The 15,182-nt window shown below is 40.4% G+C and overlaps 1 protein-coding gene across 1 annotated transcript; it reads left to right on the top strand.

Moving 5' to 3' along the window:
• The first annotated feature begins 13,637 nt into the window (after window positions 1-13,637).
• LOC149402343 (uncharacterized) lies at window positions 13,638-15,182 on the top strand. The gene has a single exon (XM_089608328.1). The coding sequence runs from the start codon at window positions 13,659-13,661 to the stop codon at window positions 15,180-15,182; it is 1,524 nt and encodes a 507-aa protein (XP_089464454.1). The 5' UTR covers window positions 13,638-13,658.

Genomic DNA, 15,182 nt, shown 5'->3' with positions numbered 1-15,182 from the left:
CAATATTAGTAAAAGTCTTGCAAATTCAAGTAAAACCAAAAAAATAAATCCCAAAAATCTCCTTTTATTAATTATGGACCAAAAAAATTACCCTTTTATTAGTTATTAGGGGTGAAATCGGTACGGTTCGGTTCGGTTTTGGAGCAATTTGAAAACCGAAACCGAATTTTCGGTTTTGAAAATTTTAGACCAATGACCGAACCGAATTGGTCCAAAACTGAAATTCGGTTAACAAGTTCTGTAAAACCGATAATCAGTTTTATAACTGTTTTAAAACTGGTTAACCAATTCTGAAACCGGTTAACTGAAAAAATCGGTTAACCTTTCAAAATTGGATGACCAAATTTACAATTATCCAAATCGGTTATCCCATTCAAATCTGTTATCTGGTTTTAAAACTTGTTATTCGGTTTCAAAACTGTTTATCTGTTTTATATATAAAAAAATAAAAATCGGTTAAATAACCGGTAACCGAATTTTTATATATTCAAAACGGATAACCGAACTGGTTCTTAAATTCGGTTTCGGTTAACCGAACCAAATTTTTCGGTTTGATGACGTGGCACCGAATTTCGGTTCCGGATCGGTTCGGTTATCGGTTTAACCAATTTTCGGTCAATTTTTGTACACCCCTATTAGTTATGATTAAAGGAGAATTATTTCATCACAAATACCATCAATTATTTCTCTCTTTTTTTTTATCCTTCCCTCTCGTCGTTAACTTATCTCTCTTTCCCCGTCCTAGTCCTAGCGGCCGTGGCGAAGGCCACACGACAATTAAGGAATTGTTGTTGTTGGCCACGGTGAGATTGCCCATGATGGCGTCAATTACCCATCCGGCGTCAACAGAGTCCTCGCTGAGGAGGGGCTCAGTGTCGAAGTCGAAGTCTGGATCGGTGGTGACCGTGACACTAGGGGAGTCAAAGGAGAAGTTGGGGTGGAGGATGAGGCAGTTCGTTAGCGGCGGAGGAGGAAGGGGATTACAACATCGCCACCTCGTTGTAAGTCTGATCAAGGCATTTGCGGGGAGTCTTGAGTTTTCTCGTGGCTGCCACCAAGCGTGGGCATGATGACGCGGACAACGTCGCGCCACAAAGGAGAAGGATGGCATGGACGTTTCATTTCACTCACTCTCACTCTATATTTTATAACAAGGATTGACTTATCTGGACATTCTAAAAAATTTCTAGAATTTTGTGACACTACACTATCGCGACACTAATGTCACGAAAGATTATGAAGGGTATAACGGTCTTTGTACACCGAAACTGGAAAGACCACTTCGTTTTATTAATGCTAGTGTCAAAATCCTACATAATTTTGGTTATTAATTTCGACAAATTAGCGTCGATTTATAATATTTCATAATATCAAATCTAAATAGTATATTTCGAGTAAAAAAAAAAAATCTAAATAGTCAATTAAAAAATATCTATTAAAAAGGTATCATTTATGCTTTAAAAAACTATCAAATAAATATCAACTTGGAATGGAAAATAATTTAGGAAAAAAAAAGTCAATTACAATTATAAATTAATTATTCAATTATTAAAAATAAAAATCTAACTTATGTCTTATTGTCTCCTAACTAAGCCCATTTGTTACTTAGAATCAAAATCAATTGCAATCGTCCATTTCGTAATCAGGGTTCAGGTTGTACATATTGTCTAACGTCAATAATATGTCAAGAGCTATAGGCAAATGCGGCCCTTAATTTCAATACACATAAGTTTGGTAAATAAAATTGACGAATATTTAAAATAAAACTAATATCACTTTATAAAAAATAAATTTAAAAAAGAAAAAAAAAATGGTAGCATATAATGAAAAAAATATATCGGTTAACGTAATGAACTAATTAAATTTGAGAAATAATTACAGAAATCTCATGAACTCTAGGCCAAGTAACAAACTACCCATAATTTCATTATTTCACAAAACTGACTCTGAACTCTTGTTTTAATTACACCGTTACCCTTTATGTCCAAAAAATTTCGTTTAACATCCAATTTTTGAACATGTGACTCTCACATGACCAATATTTAGAGGATAAATAATTTTTAAAAAACAAATTAAATAAAAGAAGAAAGAAATTAAAAGAAAAGAAATAATATTGTTGGTCTTCGTCTTCCACAATTCTCATCATCCTGCCATTTGTAGAGGTAAATGATTAGATTAAAGATGATCAAATCTCAATTTTTCTCAAGAAAGCCTTACTCTGGGTATTTTTTTCAACAAAGGTTCTATGGGAGATGACGGTGGCGGTTCTTTGGGCGGCAAATCGCCGTCGCTGCAGCGAGTGTGGATTTCGGGGTTTTGGGACGAACGGATGACAGACGAGAAGAGAGAGAGAGAGGATGGTGCCGGTAATTTCTTATTCTCAATATCAACGCCTCGAGACGAATTCGACTTCCTTCTTGAGGTCTTGGACCAGGAGGAATTTGGATTTTTGCGATTGGATTCTAAATTTGAGCTCGAGAATTAGGGCTGGCTTTTTCCGCAAGTCCCTAACTCTGTCGAGCTCGGAGACTTTGTGGTAGACCTTCATCTTCGCTCCTTTATTCCTCCGCCATAGGATATGCTATTTCTCGTTAGAGTTCCCATATTAATTTTAGTTAAGGTGTGTTTGGTTAGGGGTAATAAAATGTAATTACATTCATAAGAATCTCATTAAGGTAATCATATTCTCATGAATGTAAGATTATAGGGTGTGTTTGTTAGGAATTCCTTCCCACGAGAAGATATTATTTGTAAATTCTCGCTGAAATATTTAATAGAATAAAGTTTTGATATTTGTTACCTTTTGAGTTGAAAGTGATAGTATCCAAAGATTTATAAAAAAAAGTATCATTCCATAGTCTCCGTATTAAAATGAGTCGCATGCTGGGCATCCGAGTTCGGGCGGTGAACTAAAACATGGTTGATGACTGATATGCGCCTGGAAAGCCATATCTAAAGCCATATATGTGGAACATGAGTGAAGATTGATCACTCAGTGGGAGCATTCTACACTTGAAGAAGGTGTACGACATGGACAGACTTTGGTTTGGATAGATGTGTCGTTTAAGGACCGTTACGATGCACTAACCAAGGTCGCTTATGATGGTCACAGTGACGCTTGATCTAAATCCTGAAGTAATCATTGACTTCTAGATCATGTTACCGGGTTCTTTGATTCACCACATTAAAGACTAATGAAACGCTGACTAAATAAGTGTTTTGGGAGGTTGAGACATGGTCGTAGGAGGAAGTGATTTACAGATACGGAATCCAGCCTTCCTGAAAGAAGGTAAATGTTCTCTCACCTAAGGGTTGATTCCAGAACCGATTGATTGCGTGCACTTTCGAAGTTGGCTCGGAAGAATCTTTCGCTAGGGAAACAACTGTGCTTAGGGTATATATGTAACGAGAAATGTATAATAGAACAAATTGACTTATCTCGATACGGGTTGAACCTGGAGGATCATGATCACGTACTGACTAAATCAGTGGACACTCACCACGATGAGTAAATATAATTCTAGTATTAAAGGAAAGTGCAGTCTTGGCTTACACGATGAAGTACTGACCAAGATTAGACAAATCAATACGTAAAAGAGAAAGGACTATTTCATCTTTTGATCGCGATTGTTAAACTTCAAATACTAGGTCCATCGTCCCCGATTCGACTTCTATAAAAGCGAATAAGAATTTTCTAATAATAGTGATCATTATTATTATTACCTCACAAAGCTGTAATGGTGATTGACAACATTAATTCTGAAAACAGGTATTTGCGGAATTAAACAACTATTTATAGTAGAATTGTTTATTTATTATTGGATCAAGTAAATAATCAATTAATAAGTTATTTATTTATTGTTGGATCAAGTAAATAAATAATTTTGGATTTTTTGGCTGGGCCTTGTGCTAAAGAAAAAATTCACCACCTCCCCACCAGGAGGTGGGCGATTTTTTGATACTGTTTTTATACCACTTTATTCTCCTTTTTTGTTCCTAAAATAAAAGAGAGAAAATATAGGAAATTAGTTATTGTCCTCTATTCTCTCCTTATATTTAGGATAATATTTTGGAAAAATATTTTCCTATATTCTCTCAACAAATAAAATATTTTATATTATCATATAAAATAAAATCCTATATACTGATATGATGGATGAGAGAAAAAGTAGAATTCATGAGATGAGATCCAATGGCTGAGATTAATCCACTAGTGTGAACACAATAAAAGGAAATAATATATTCTAAAATATCTTCTTTTCACTACTATAAATAAGGGGGTTCATGAGAGGCAAAAATTAACATAATTCTCAGATATAGAATTCGACCAAAAGGAGAACTCCTCTCCTCTTGGCTGACTTCTCCTCTTTCTCCATCTTCCCTCGGAATTCTGTGATTCCATTCCCATAAACACGGTGTGATCTAAAAACGATATTTGAGATCACAGTGAGATAAGAGATTGTTGCCCACTCATATTTCTTATTCGCCTCAGAGATTACGTCTCGGAAGACTTTGGTGTCATCACATCGAGTCCGTGGAGGAAAGCTCGCAGATCTGATCGTCGAGGAGCTGAAGGAAGGAGGACGGCATATTGAAGACCGGAGACGGATTTGGAGAAAGCTTGAAGAGTTCAGTAGCTGAGCCAAAACTGTAGTTTCCTATGAACTTGTCATTACATATCGGTTGTCTGTCAAATTCTCTTAATATCAATTAATTAAGTAATCTATATCATGTTAATAACCATGTTTTAATTAGCTTATGATAACGTAATTAATTCTTTCCGCATTTAGATGGTCATTTGAGGTGCTAAAATCACCAACAAGTGGTATCAGAGCTAGTTGTATTACTTAATTAATCGATTCGTTTTAGTAATTAAATTTAATATAGTTTGAATGAATTTATATTTTGATATGTTATTCATGCAATTCAATATATGATTATGTGAATTGTGATTCGTGGTTGATCGTAAATTTTTTTATTCTCGTTTTTTCTAGAATTTTTGTTAGACCCGAAATTCAAAGGGTATAGGTTTTTTTTGTAATATTATTATTATTATTGTTATAAATCGGACCGTCGCAAAATTCGGAGAGATGATTACCCACTGCGAGGAGACGTGATGGTCCGAAGGACAGCCACAACGGAGAAAGGATCATCCTACTTTGACGACGAAGACAATTTTTTCTCTTTTGACAACCTTGTCAAAATTCCGCCTACCCTTAGATTGGGAGTCTCGGCCATGTTCCCCTCATGGCTCATGGTCCAAGCTAACTTGTTGAGCCCTACCTTGGCAAGTGGGCTCAACGATTCGACTGAGTCGCAGCCCGTTAGCCCGGTGGGCCCAAGGCCCAACCGAATAAATAAAAACTAATTTTTTGCCGAAAAATTAATTTTTTAAGGTTTTATATAAATTAGTTATATGGGCTGGGCCCTAATAAATTTTATTTAAAACATTGAAAATAAGTGATTTTGATATTGATTTATTTTTCTAAAGGCCAAAAGATTGGACCTTATTCATTAAATTATTTCTAAGAAAAATAAATAATTTTGATATTGATTTATTTTTCAATTGAGACATAAGAATGTGCTCAATAAGAATCCATGAACTAATATGAATATGAATATGTTCATCACGTTAGTATTTATAAAGAATCAATTAAGTCACGATCAAACCGAATCAAACCATACTTGTTATGCTTGTTTATTTAATTGATTTGCCATGTATGAAAAGTGTTAGCATGCAAGGGACGGTGTCTTTCAATGCCCTTCGCCAAAAGAACGTAAGTTGTTATGCTTTACTTTAAAATCATTTTCAATATTTGATTTATTTCCTTATAAATTTTCATAAAGATGAGCACGACAATCCGGACACCTTGCTTGGAAACTATCAGAGGTCTATACCAAGAAGGGTGCGTGGACCTCGACTGAGAGCGAGATGGCATATGTAAGTTTTAAAATAACTCTTTTACTTGATAAAATTTATTTAAAAAATTTAAATTTATATTTTTAACGTGTAAAAGGTAGGATGCAAGCGCTCGTCGATGAGCAAAGGCGGCAGGTCACTGACCAAGGTTTACCAGACTTGGAGGCGTGGGAGAGATATCCCATGAAGGAGGTTCTCGGGACCAGGTATGAGCATCTTCAGGGGATTGGCTCGGTTGTCCCGAGAGGATCGACTATTAATGCGCAACGAATCAACGATAGTCAAGCTTCTTCTTCTGCTTCACAAGGACCGCCAGAAGTAAAAATGATATCGATGTCAAGTTCTTAGGATAGCTCCTTGGAAACCTTCAAGCTGTAAGAAATCTTGGTATGCAGATTCTAGTCTTACCTCCTGACGTAGAGCAGATGGTATCACAGTTCTGTCCGTCGACTCAGCCAGGGAGTAGCGCTGCCTCACAGTAGACTCCTACATAAGCAATGATGCATTCACCGCAAACATCTTCTCAGACGATTCCTAAGCCACCATCAGTGACACGTCCGACTTATACTACTCCTGAACCACCATCAGTGACATATCCCGCTCAGAAGGGTAAATGATCAGGAGCACAAAAAGGAGCTTGACTTAGAGGATGGCGACCGGGAGGATCCGAGACGTAGATGTGCATTTTATAGACGTGACTTTATGATATTTTGTATTATTTTGTTATGTATATCAGATGAATATAATATGACATATGTATGACGTTTATTTAGTTTTTATGAGATATTTACGACTTTTATGATATCATGTTTATTGATTTATATGTATTTTTGAATAATTTAAATTAATTTAAGAAATAATATATAAAATTAATTTAAAATAAAAACAGAGATTTAGACGCGAGTAGTCGCGTCTAAAACAATTCCCGCTTTTCTGGCGTGAAAATGTATAGACGCGACTAGTCGTGTCTGTTGCGTTTCACCAATCTTGATAGACGCAAGAAGTCGCGTCTGTATACCTCCCACCAAAAGGCGGGAATTATTTGTGGCAAGGGAAAATGGACATACAGACGCGAGATATCGCGTCTTAAGTCGCGTCTACAATCAGTCACGATAAGTCGCGTCTGTTTACAAACAGACACGAAGATACAGACGCGACCATAGTCGCGTCTAAAGTCGCGTCTATTACTAACTTAGACACGACTTTGAGAGCATTAGACACGACTTTTCTCGCGTCTAAAGCCCCAAATTGTCCTAGTGGGTTGAAATCGGAACGATAAAATGCGTCTTTTTTTATAATATACACCCAAAGTAATGTAAATCTACAAAATATAGTCAAAACACACATTTTTTTAGTGAGTGCTCCGACGACCAGTCACCCATGCGAATCTTGGGATAAAACTGTCCACTTGGAAGCTCTCTTCAATACGAAGTTAATACAAAAAGAATCGAGTCAAATGGAGTTCGGATGGTGGAGATATTAACCAACAAAGTTTTAAACCCAAAATTTAACTTTTTCGATTTCGACCACGACTTTCTGGCGAAAGGCAACAGCTCCACAGTTCATTTGTTAGCTCAAAATACTCTTTGACACAAGTATTACCCTTTGGCACTGGAGGTGTACTTCACCTCCCGTCGATTTGGTCAACAATAGTGCCAGAAGTGAATGAAACAAAAAAAAAAAACTTGAGAGAGAGAAAGAGAGTCAGTGAGAGTGACGACTGAGGTGGGTGAGGCGGAAGACAAAAGAAAACGAGTTTTAATAAATGTACGAGGTCACGTCATGAGGTCAAATGTCAAAATTTTGACCAAAACTTTAGTCAAATGTACAAATGAGTTTTACCGCGTCCTTTCTCGAGGTAAGTGGTCCTCGTGTCGTTGAAAATAAAGCTTTCAGGAGTTTTTAAAAGGGTCATATAGTTGGCTAAAGTCAATGTGTTTTATCGTCTTCTTCTGCTCAAAACCATACTATACTGTGCTATTAATCTTTCTTACTTGTAAGAAGTTTTGAGGCTGTATTTTTTGATATTTTGCCCGTTGTCTAATAAAAAGCCTTGCATTTCTTTTATAAATTAAAAAAAAAAAAAAAACAATGCGGTCAAATCAAGATGTGGGGCACTCCTGCTACAACACCTACCGCGAGTTAACCATAAACATCCCCGCACAACTTTAAATGCTTCAACCTCTAAAAACAAAACAAACAAACAAAAATCAGCAGCCAAAATCAAAACATATGTAAACAAGTCAAACTGAAAATTTGAGTAAAATTGAGTTGAAAGCAACTATAAGCCTTGATTTGTTTATTTGTTATCATTAATATAATATTGTTTGATTTGAATCCAAACGTATGTCTTAGTTATCTTTGAATAAATTGAAGACATTGAATTTGTTTCGTATTTGTGTCCTTTTTGTCGATTTTTTATGTTTGGTATGATATAAATTAGGGGGGGAATTGATTTTCACAAGGGAAAATGAAAGATAAGACAAACAATATGATGTATATATAGATATATTTAATTTTTAAAAATAAAAGATATATTTATATTATGTGGACTCATTAATTTTATTGTGATACCCAACATAAATTAGTTGGTAATGTTACGCCGTTATTTTTCACAACTGAAAAATGACACTCGTAATAAAAAACGACAACCAAACGACTCTGAAAGCCGAGCCGCAAAATGGCTCTGAAAGCTGAGCCACAAATGGCTATGAAGGCAGAACCTCTAACGGCTCTGAGCCCAAAATGTTCCCACAAGCGACTACGAAGGCTGAGTCGCAAACGGCTCTGGAGGCTGAGCCAAGCGACTCTGAGCCCCTAATGTTCCCACAGTGTGAAACCACCATTTGAGACAAGTCAAAGTTCAACTCTCCCTATAAATACCATCCATGATGTAGAAGAAAAAGGAAAAACATTCTAAGAGAAGAAAAATACTACAACTTCTTTCTCTCTCTCTCTCTCTAAAAATTAACTCAACGCATACCCACAGAATAATGCTAGAGTTACTCCACCTCTCTCCCATTTGATTTAGAAAAATACAAAAGATGAATGATCTACTTCATTTCTCTCTAGAATTGAAGAAGAATTATTCTCTCTCTCTCTCTCTCTCACACACATTTCTTTGCACAAACAAAGGCTGTAATTATGCCACATTACATTCCTCTAAAAAGGTGTCCAAGAGCTTGAGAAATCCAATTCTCATGTTCTTCACTTAGTAAGAGGAACATTTCATTGTATATCACCTTTTGCATCTTCTACTTCAGCCAAGGAAAATGAAGATCACGGCGAATCACACCACTCACGTCGAGTTCCCGAAGGTTCCACCACGGTCGTAACGCCACGAGATATCCCCGACCCATTACGATCTACTCAAAGCCATAGGAGATTCGATGTCCGCAACTCAAGATCGATACACGTCGCAAGCTCGCATCCCGACACGTGTCTCGTGAATGTTGATAAAAAAATGCAGTAACATTTTGGCGCTAGAAATAGGGGGTCCCGAGAACAACCACGGGCTCTCCACCGGCAACTCTCTTTTCTCTCCGCGAGGAAAGCTTCAACAACAAAATAAGAATCCCAAACGAAGATGAACTCTTGAACGTCAAGCCACCATGAATTCTTTGGCCGTCGAGCCACCCATGACGAGCTCTTGGCCGACGAGCCATCGCGATGCCCTTGGGTGGAAAGCCGCGAGAAGCCGTTGGCCGGTGAGCCACCACGAAGCCCCCGCTACGATGAAACCAAGTCGAAGAGACTCCACTGATGAAAGTTACCTCCGTTCATGTCCTCAACGAACAAGACGGAGTCCCCGTCGAACTTCTCGGCGAGGAGATGAATCCGGAGCCACGAGACGGAGTCCCCGACGGACTTTTCGGGAAGGCAACGAGGCCCGAGCCATGAGACGAAATCTTCGACGGACATCCCGGTGAGGCGTCAGGGCCCGAGCCACGAGATAAAGTCTGTGATGGACCTCTTGGCGAGGCTTCGAAAATCCCGACCCCCGTGGTTTAGGGTCGCTTGGTCCTCGGGATCGAGTCGCTAACGGTCCCCGTGACTCCGAAAATCCCGACCCCCTTGGTTTAGTGTCGCTCGATCCCCATGATCGAGTCGCTTAAAGCCTCTGTGGCTCCGAAAATCTCGACTCCCGTGGTTTAGAGTCACTCGATCCCCGTGAACGAGTCGCTTAAGGGTCCCGTGGCTCCGAAAATCTCGACTCCGGTGGTTTAGGGTCGCTCGATCCTCGTGATCGAGTCGATTAAGGCCTCTGTGGCTCCGAAAATCCTGACCTCCGTGGTTTTGGGTCGTTCGATCCCCGTGATCAAGTCGCTTAAGGCCCCCGCGGCTCCGAAAATCTCGACCTCCGTGGTTTAGGGTCGCTCGATCCCCATGATCGAGTCGCTTAAGGCCCCCGCGGCTCCGAACATTCCAACCTCCATGGTTCTGGGTCGCCCGACCCCGACTTCAGATGGCTTGGTTGAAATCATCTCCAAGTGGTGTAACACCCCGTACCTAAAGCACCGTGGAACGGTCCAAAGATAGGCGAAGCCCCGATCCAAGAGGTTTGAGCGCGCTTAGCCTAAAACCGAGATTGTACCCGGGCGCAAGCGGTTAAGGCTGTTGCACTACTTGGAGTAAATTTCACAGAAACTTGAAGAAGATCGAATCCCAGTGATCCAGACAAGCAAGCCAAAAAGCATAAAGTCAGACCCCTCGCGGTCCGGACGAGCATACACGAAGGCCATCTACGAAAAAAAGACAAAGAAAAGACTCTCCAAGACTATAAAGTTTCTCGCACGACAAGTCACACATGAAACTGAAGGGTTAATGTTACACTACTACAAATAAGCCTTTCTGGTGCGGAGGGGCATTAGGTGCGACTTGTCGCACCTAAATGGGCAACAGGTGCGACTTGTCGCACCCAAAGGGCTCCAAAAATGAAAAAAATTCGCTGATTTTAAGTGGTATTGGGTGCGACTAGTCGCACCCAATAGTTTTGAAAACTTTCAGGTGCGACTAGTCGCACCTGAAAGTCTTAAAAAAATAAGCGCTCAACTTCTCCCCCTCATTTTTTTCATTTGTCTGACGTGGTATTTATTTTTTTTTTAATTTTTTTTACTTTCAGGTGCGACTAGTCGCACCTATCATCCTTTTTAGGTGCGACTAGTCGCACCTACTCGAGTATCAGGTGCGACTTTGTCGCACCTGATTACTAGGGTTAGTTTTTAAAGCTGCGTCTTCTTCATCTTCTTCACAACAGCCCCAACACCCTCTGCGACTCTCCCTCCCTCTCTCTCCCTCTGCGACTCTCCCTCCCTCTCTCCCTCCCTCTGCGACTCTCCCTCCCTCTCTCCCTCCCTCTGCGACCTCGCTCCCTCTCTCCCTCTCTCTTCTCCGAGCCACCACGCGCGCGCGTACCGGTCTTCTCCGACGTCCAAGTCCGCGCCGGTCCTCTCCTTCGTGCCGGTCCTCCGTGCCGGTCCTCTACTCTGCGCCGGTCCTCCGCGCCGATCCTCCGCAGCCGTGCCTTGTGAAGCTCTGCCGCCACCTCACCACCACAATATCTCTCTCCGACCAAGCCACCACCGAGACCACCACGCCGGAATCTCAACTCCAAGAACCACCACCGAGTGCAAGATTGTCGCCACCACCGAGTAATCACCACCACCAACCGTGCCCTGTGAAGCTCCACCGCCACCTCACCTCCACCATCTTTACTTTTTTTTTTTGTTTCTCCGACCACAATCTCTCCGTCACCACCACCTCCGACCACCATCCCTCCGCCACGACCACCTCCGACCACTATCTTCTCAGCCTCGGTATGTTTTTTTTTATTTTATTTTTGTAAATTATGGCCATGATTTCCGACGCCTTGACCTTTAGTCGTGCCTCGCCAGCCCCGGCCATCATCCCGTCCTCTCCGCATCGCCTCAGCCTGGTCGAGCGCCGCGTCGCCTCCGCGTTGCCGCGCCTTGTACCTCGCAGCCCCGTCGGTGAAGGTTAGTGGTTATTTATGTTAATTAAATTAATTGATTAGTTATAGTAATTAGTTAGTTAAGTTGTTATTTATGTAATTAATTCACATGTTTATAAAAATGCTAATTAGTTATAACATTTTAATAAGTATGTTAATATGTTAGGTTAATAAGTAGTTAATTTAATTAACTTGTTGATTAATTTGTTAATTTAATGAATGAAGTATATTTGTGTTTAATAAGTATGTATTAATTAATGTAATTATAATTGTTAATATATATAGTGTTTATAATTAGTTTAGTTAACTAATTAATTTGTAGTGGAAATCAAATTGGTTAATAAGCTGTTAGTTTAGTTAATTAATTAATTTGTAGTTTAATTGTTAACAATTTGTACTTAATAATGAAATTGGTTATGTAACTAATTTTAAATTTTAAATGTTAGTTTAATTAAGATTGAAATTGGTTAATTGTTTAAACTATTTTATTAGATTAGTTGTTTATGATATTGTAATTAATTAATTACTGAGTGATTGTTTTATAGATATTGATAAAATGTTGTGACCGAGCCACGGATGCTCGGTTTAGGACTTAGTTAATTAATATGATAGTTTCTGGATGGATTTTAAATGTTTTTAAAGTAGTTTGCAGGTTTTTGGTTTAACAATATTATAGGGGAAACTCTGCCAAAATTTCGGTAGAGTTTTGAACTAATTAGAATCGAAATCCACTAGAAACAGTCCATTTTATAAAACAATCAATTTTCCAGGATTGTTTCCAGGATTTTGAGGTGCTTTAGTATCTTTCCCATAATTTCTACAATCCATTTTAAAAAAATAAGATACCTTTCACAGTCTCTCTCTCATTCCTTCTAAATTCGCTCTCGGTCCTTTAGTAAGATCGGACTTTCAATGCTAATTAATAATTCTCGTTGTCTTTCTCGTTCAGCGAAATCAATGTCTAATCCAACTAGAGATTGGGTTACCGAGAACGAGAGGTTGAGCTTGCAGTATAAAACAGGGGTTAACGAGTTTATCCGCATTGCAAGCAGACAACTGAACGAAAATGGCCAATATCGTTGTCCTTGCAAGTCTTGCAACAACGTGAGATGGCACGCCATCGGGGTCGTAAGGCATCACCTCCTGGACAATGGGTTTACCCCAGGCTACACAGAATGGTATCATCACGGCGAGTGCCTTGTCCTTACTCATGGTGAAGACCCCATTGGAACTGATCAGAGAGGAGTAGGAGGATTGCACGATGCCCTGCATGATATCATGGACCACGAGGATTTCGACGACTATGCGGATCCGACCCCGAGCGAGGTGCGTGCGGAGGAGCAAGTGGAAGACTTATTTGCCGAGTTGGAAGCGGAATTGTACCCTGGATGCAAAGAGTTTTCGTCTTTGTCGTTCTTGGTTTCGTTGATGCACATCAAAGTCACGAACCATTGGACGAACAAGTCGTTCACAGAACTCTTGCAGCTCTTGAGGAAGTCTCATCCAACCCGTAACCGAATTCCGGAAAAGCACTACGAGGCAAAGGCGAAACTAAAGCGCTTCGGCATGGGGTACGAGATGATCGACGTGTGCACAAACGACTGCGTCTTGTTTCGAAAAGATCTCGAGAAAGCTGAAGTGTGCCTAGTTTGCAACGAGAGCAGATGGAAGCCGACTGGGAAACAGATACCGCAAAAGATATTGCGATATTTTCCCCTGAAAGATCGATTGAAGCGGTTGTACGCCTCTCGACACACGTCGCTTCAGATGCAGTGGCACGAAAGAGATCGCGTCAGAGAAGAAGGCATTTTGCGACATCCTGCGGACGGTACGACGTGGAAGAACCTGGACGAGAGATACCCAGAATTTGCCAAAGATCCTCGGAACGTGCGGCTTGGATTAGCTTCTGATGGGTTCAACCCGTTTGGAGAAATGAGTCTAGCGTACATCATGTGGCCTGTGGTGCTGACTGCGTACAACTTGCCGCCTTGGTTGTGCATGAAGAAAGAGTACCTTATGCTGACGCTTCTGATTCCCGGGCCGAGCTCACCAGGAAAAAACATGGACGTGTTCTTGCAGCCACTAGTTGAAGAGCTGAAAGAATTGTGGGAGACAGGATTCAACGTTCGAGATGGAGCCAACGATGAAGTGTTTCGGTTGCGTGCTGCGCTACTCTGGACGATAAACGACTTTCCGGCTCGATCGTATTTATCGGGATGGAGTGGCCAAGGGTATCTCGCTTGCCCCACGTGCAACCTTGACACGCTGTCACTGAAAGTCAGAAACAGAATTGTGTACTACGACCATCGTCGATTTTTGCCCACGCGTCACCGATTGAGGAAAAGTAGCGATCACTACACAAATCGCCACGAGAGACGCAGTAAACCCGACAAGTTGACTCCGCAAGACATACTAGCTCAGTTGGCTAGTGTTTCTTGCACGAAAACTGGCAAACACGCTGGTTCCGTTGGCAGAAAACGAAAGCGAGCCGAGAGTGAGCTTAATTGGGCGAAGAAAAGCATCTTCTACGAGTTGCCTTACTGGTCAGAGTTGGAGTTGAAGCACAACTTGGATGTCATGCACGTAGAGAAGAACGTGTGCGAGAATCTTCTTGGGACCATGCTTAGCTTAGAAAAGAAAAACTATGACACCGAGAAGGCGAGATTTGATTTAATGGACTTGAAAATCAAAACCAGTTTGCACTTGCAAGAACAAGGGAATGGGTGGTACAAACCGCAAGCAGCGTACACTTTGACCCTTGAGCAGAGGCAGCGGTTTACCGAGTTCCTCCAATCTGTCAAATTTCCAGATGGCCTCGCCGGTAATTTGAAGAAAAACGTGACTGCTGACGGGAAGCTCACAGGTTTGAAGTCGCACGATTGCCACGTGATCTTGCAGAGGTTGTTGGCTGTTGGTATTCGCCCTTTTGTGCCAAAGGCAATACAGGATACGATCTCCGAACTTTGCAACTTTTTCAAGTTGATTAGTTCTAGAACGTTGAGAGTGGAAGATCTCGAAAAAGCGCAAAATTCCATTGTCGAGATACTATGTAAGCTTGAGATGATATTTCCACCTGCTATTTTCACGATCATGATTCACGTGGCGATTCATCTACCAGAGGAAGCGTTGTATGGCGGCCCGGTTCATATGCGGTGGATGTACCCTTTTGAGAGATACCTTGGGACGTTAAAACATTTTGTTAAAAACAGAGCTAGGCCTGAAGGCTCTATTGCGGAAGCTTACGTTGGGAAATTGGGATATTGTTCAGGAATGTATCCAAGATCATGTTAA

This window comes from Urtica dioica, chromosome 3 (genome assembly GCF_054948205.1).
Source record: "Urtica dioica subsp. dioica isolate 48M chromosome 3, U.dioica_male_clone48M_v1_H2, whole genome shotgun sequence".
NCBI lineage: Eukaryota > Viridiplantae > Streptophyta > Magnoliopsida > Rosales > Urticaceae > Urtica > Urtica dioica.
Note: the sequence above shows the minus strand (reverse complement) of the source record. Positions and strands in the feature narration are given on the sequence as shown.

Excerpts from the sequence above, each read along its gene's own strand:
- LOC149402343 (XM_089608328.1), top strand. The coding sequence starts at position 13,659 with ATGCAGTGGCACGAAAGAGATCGCGTCAGAGAAGAAGGCATTTTGCGA.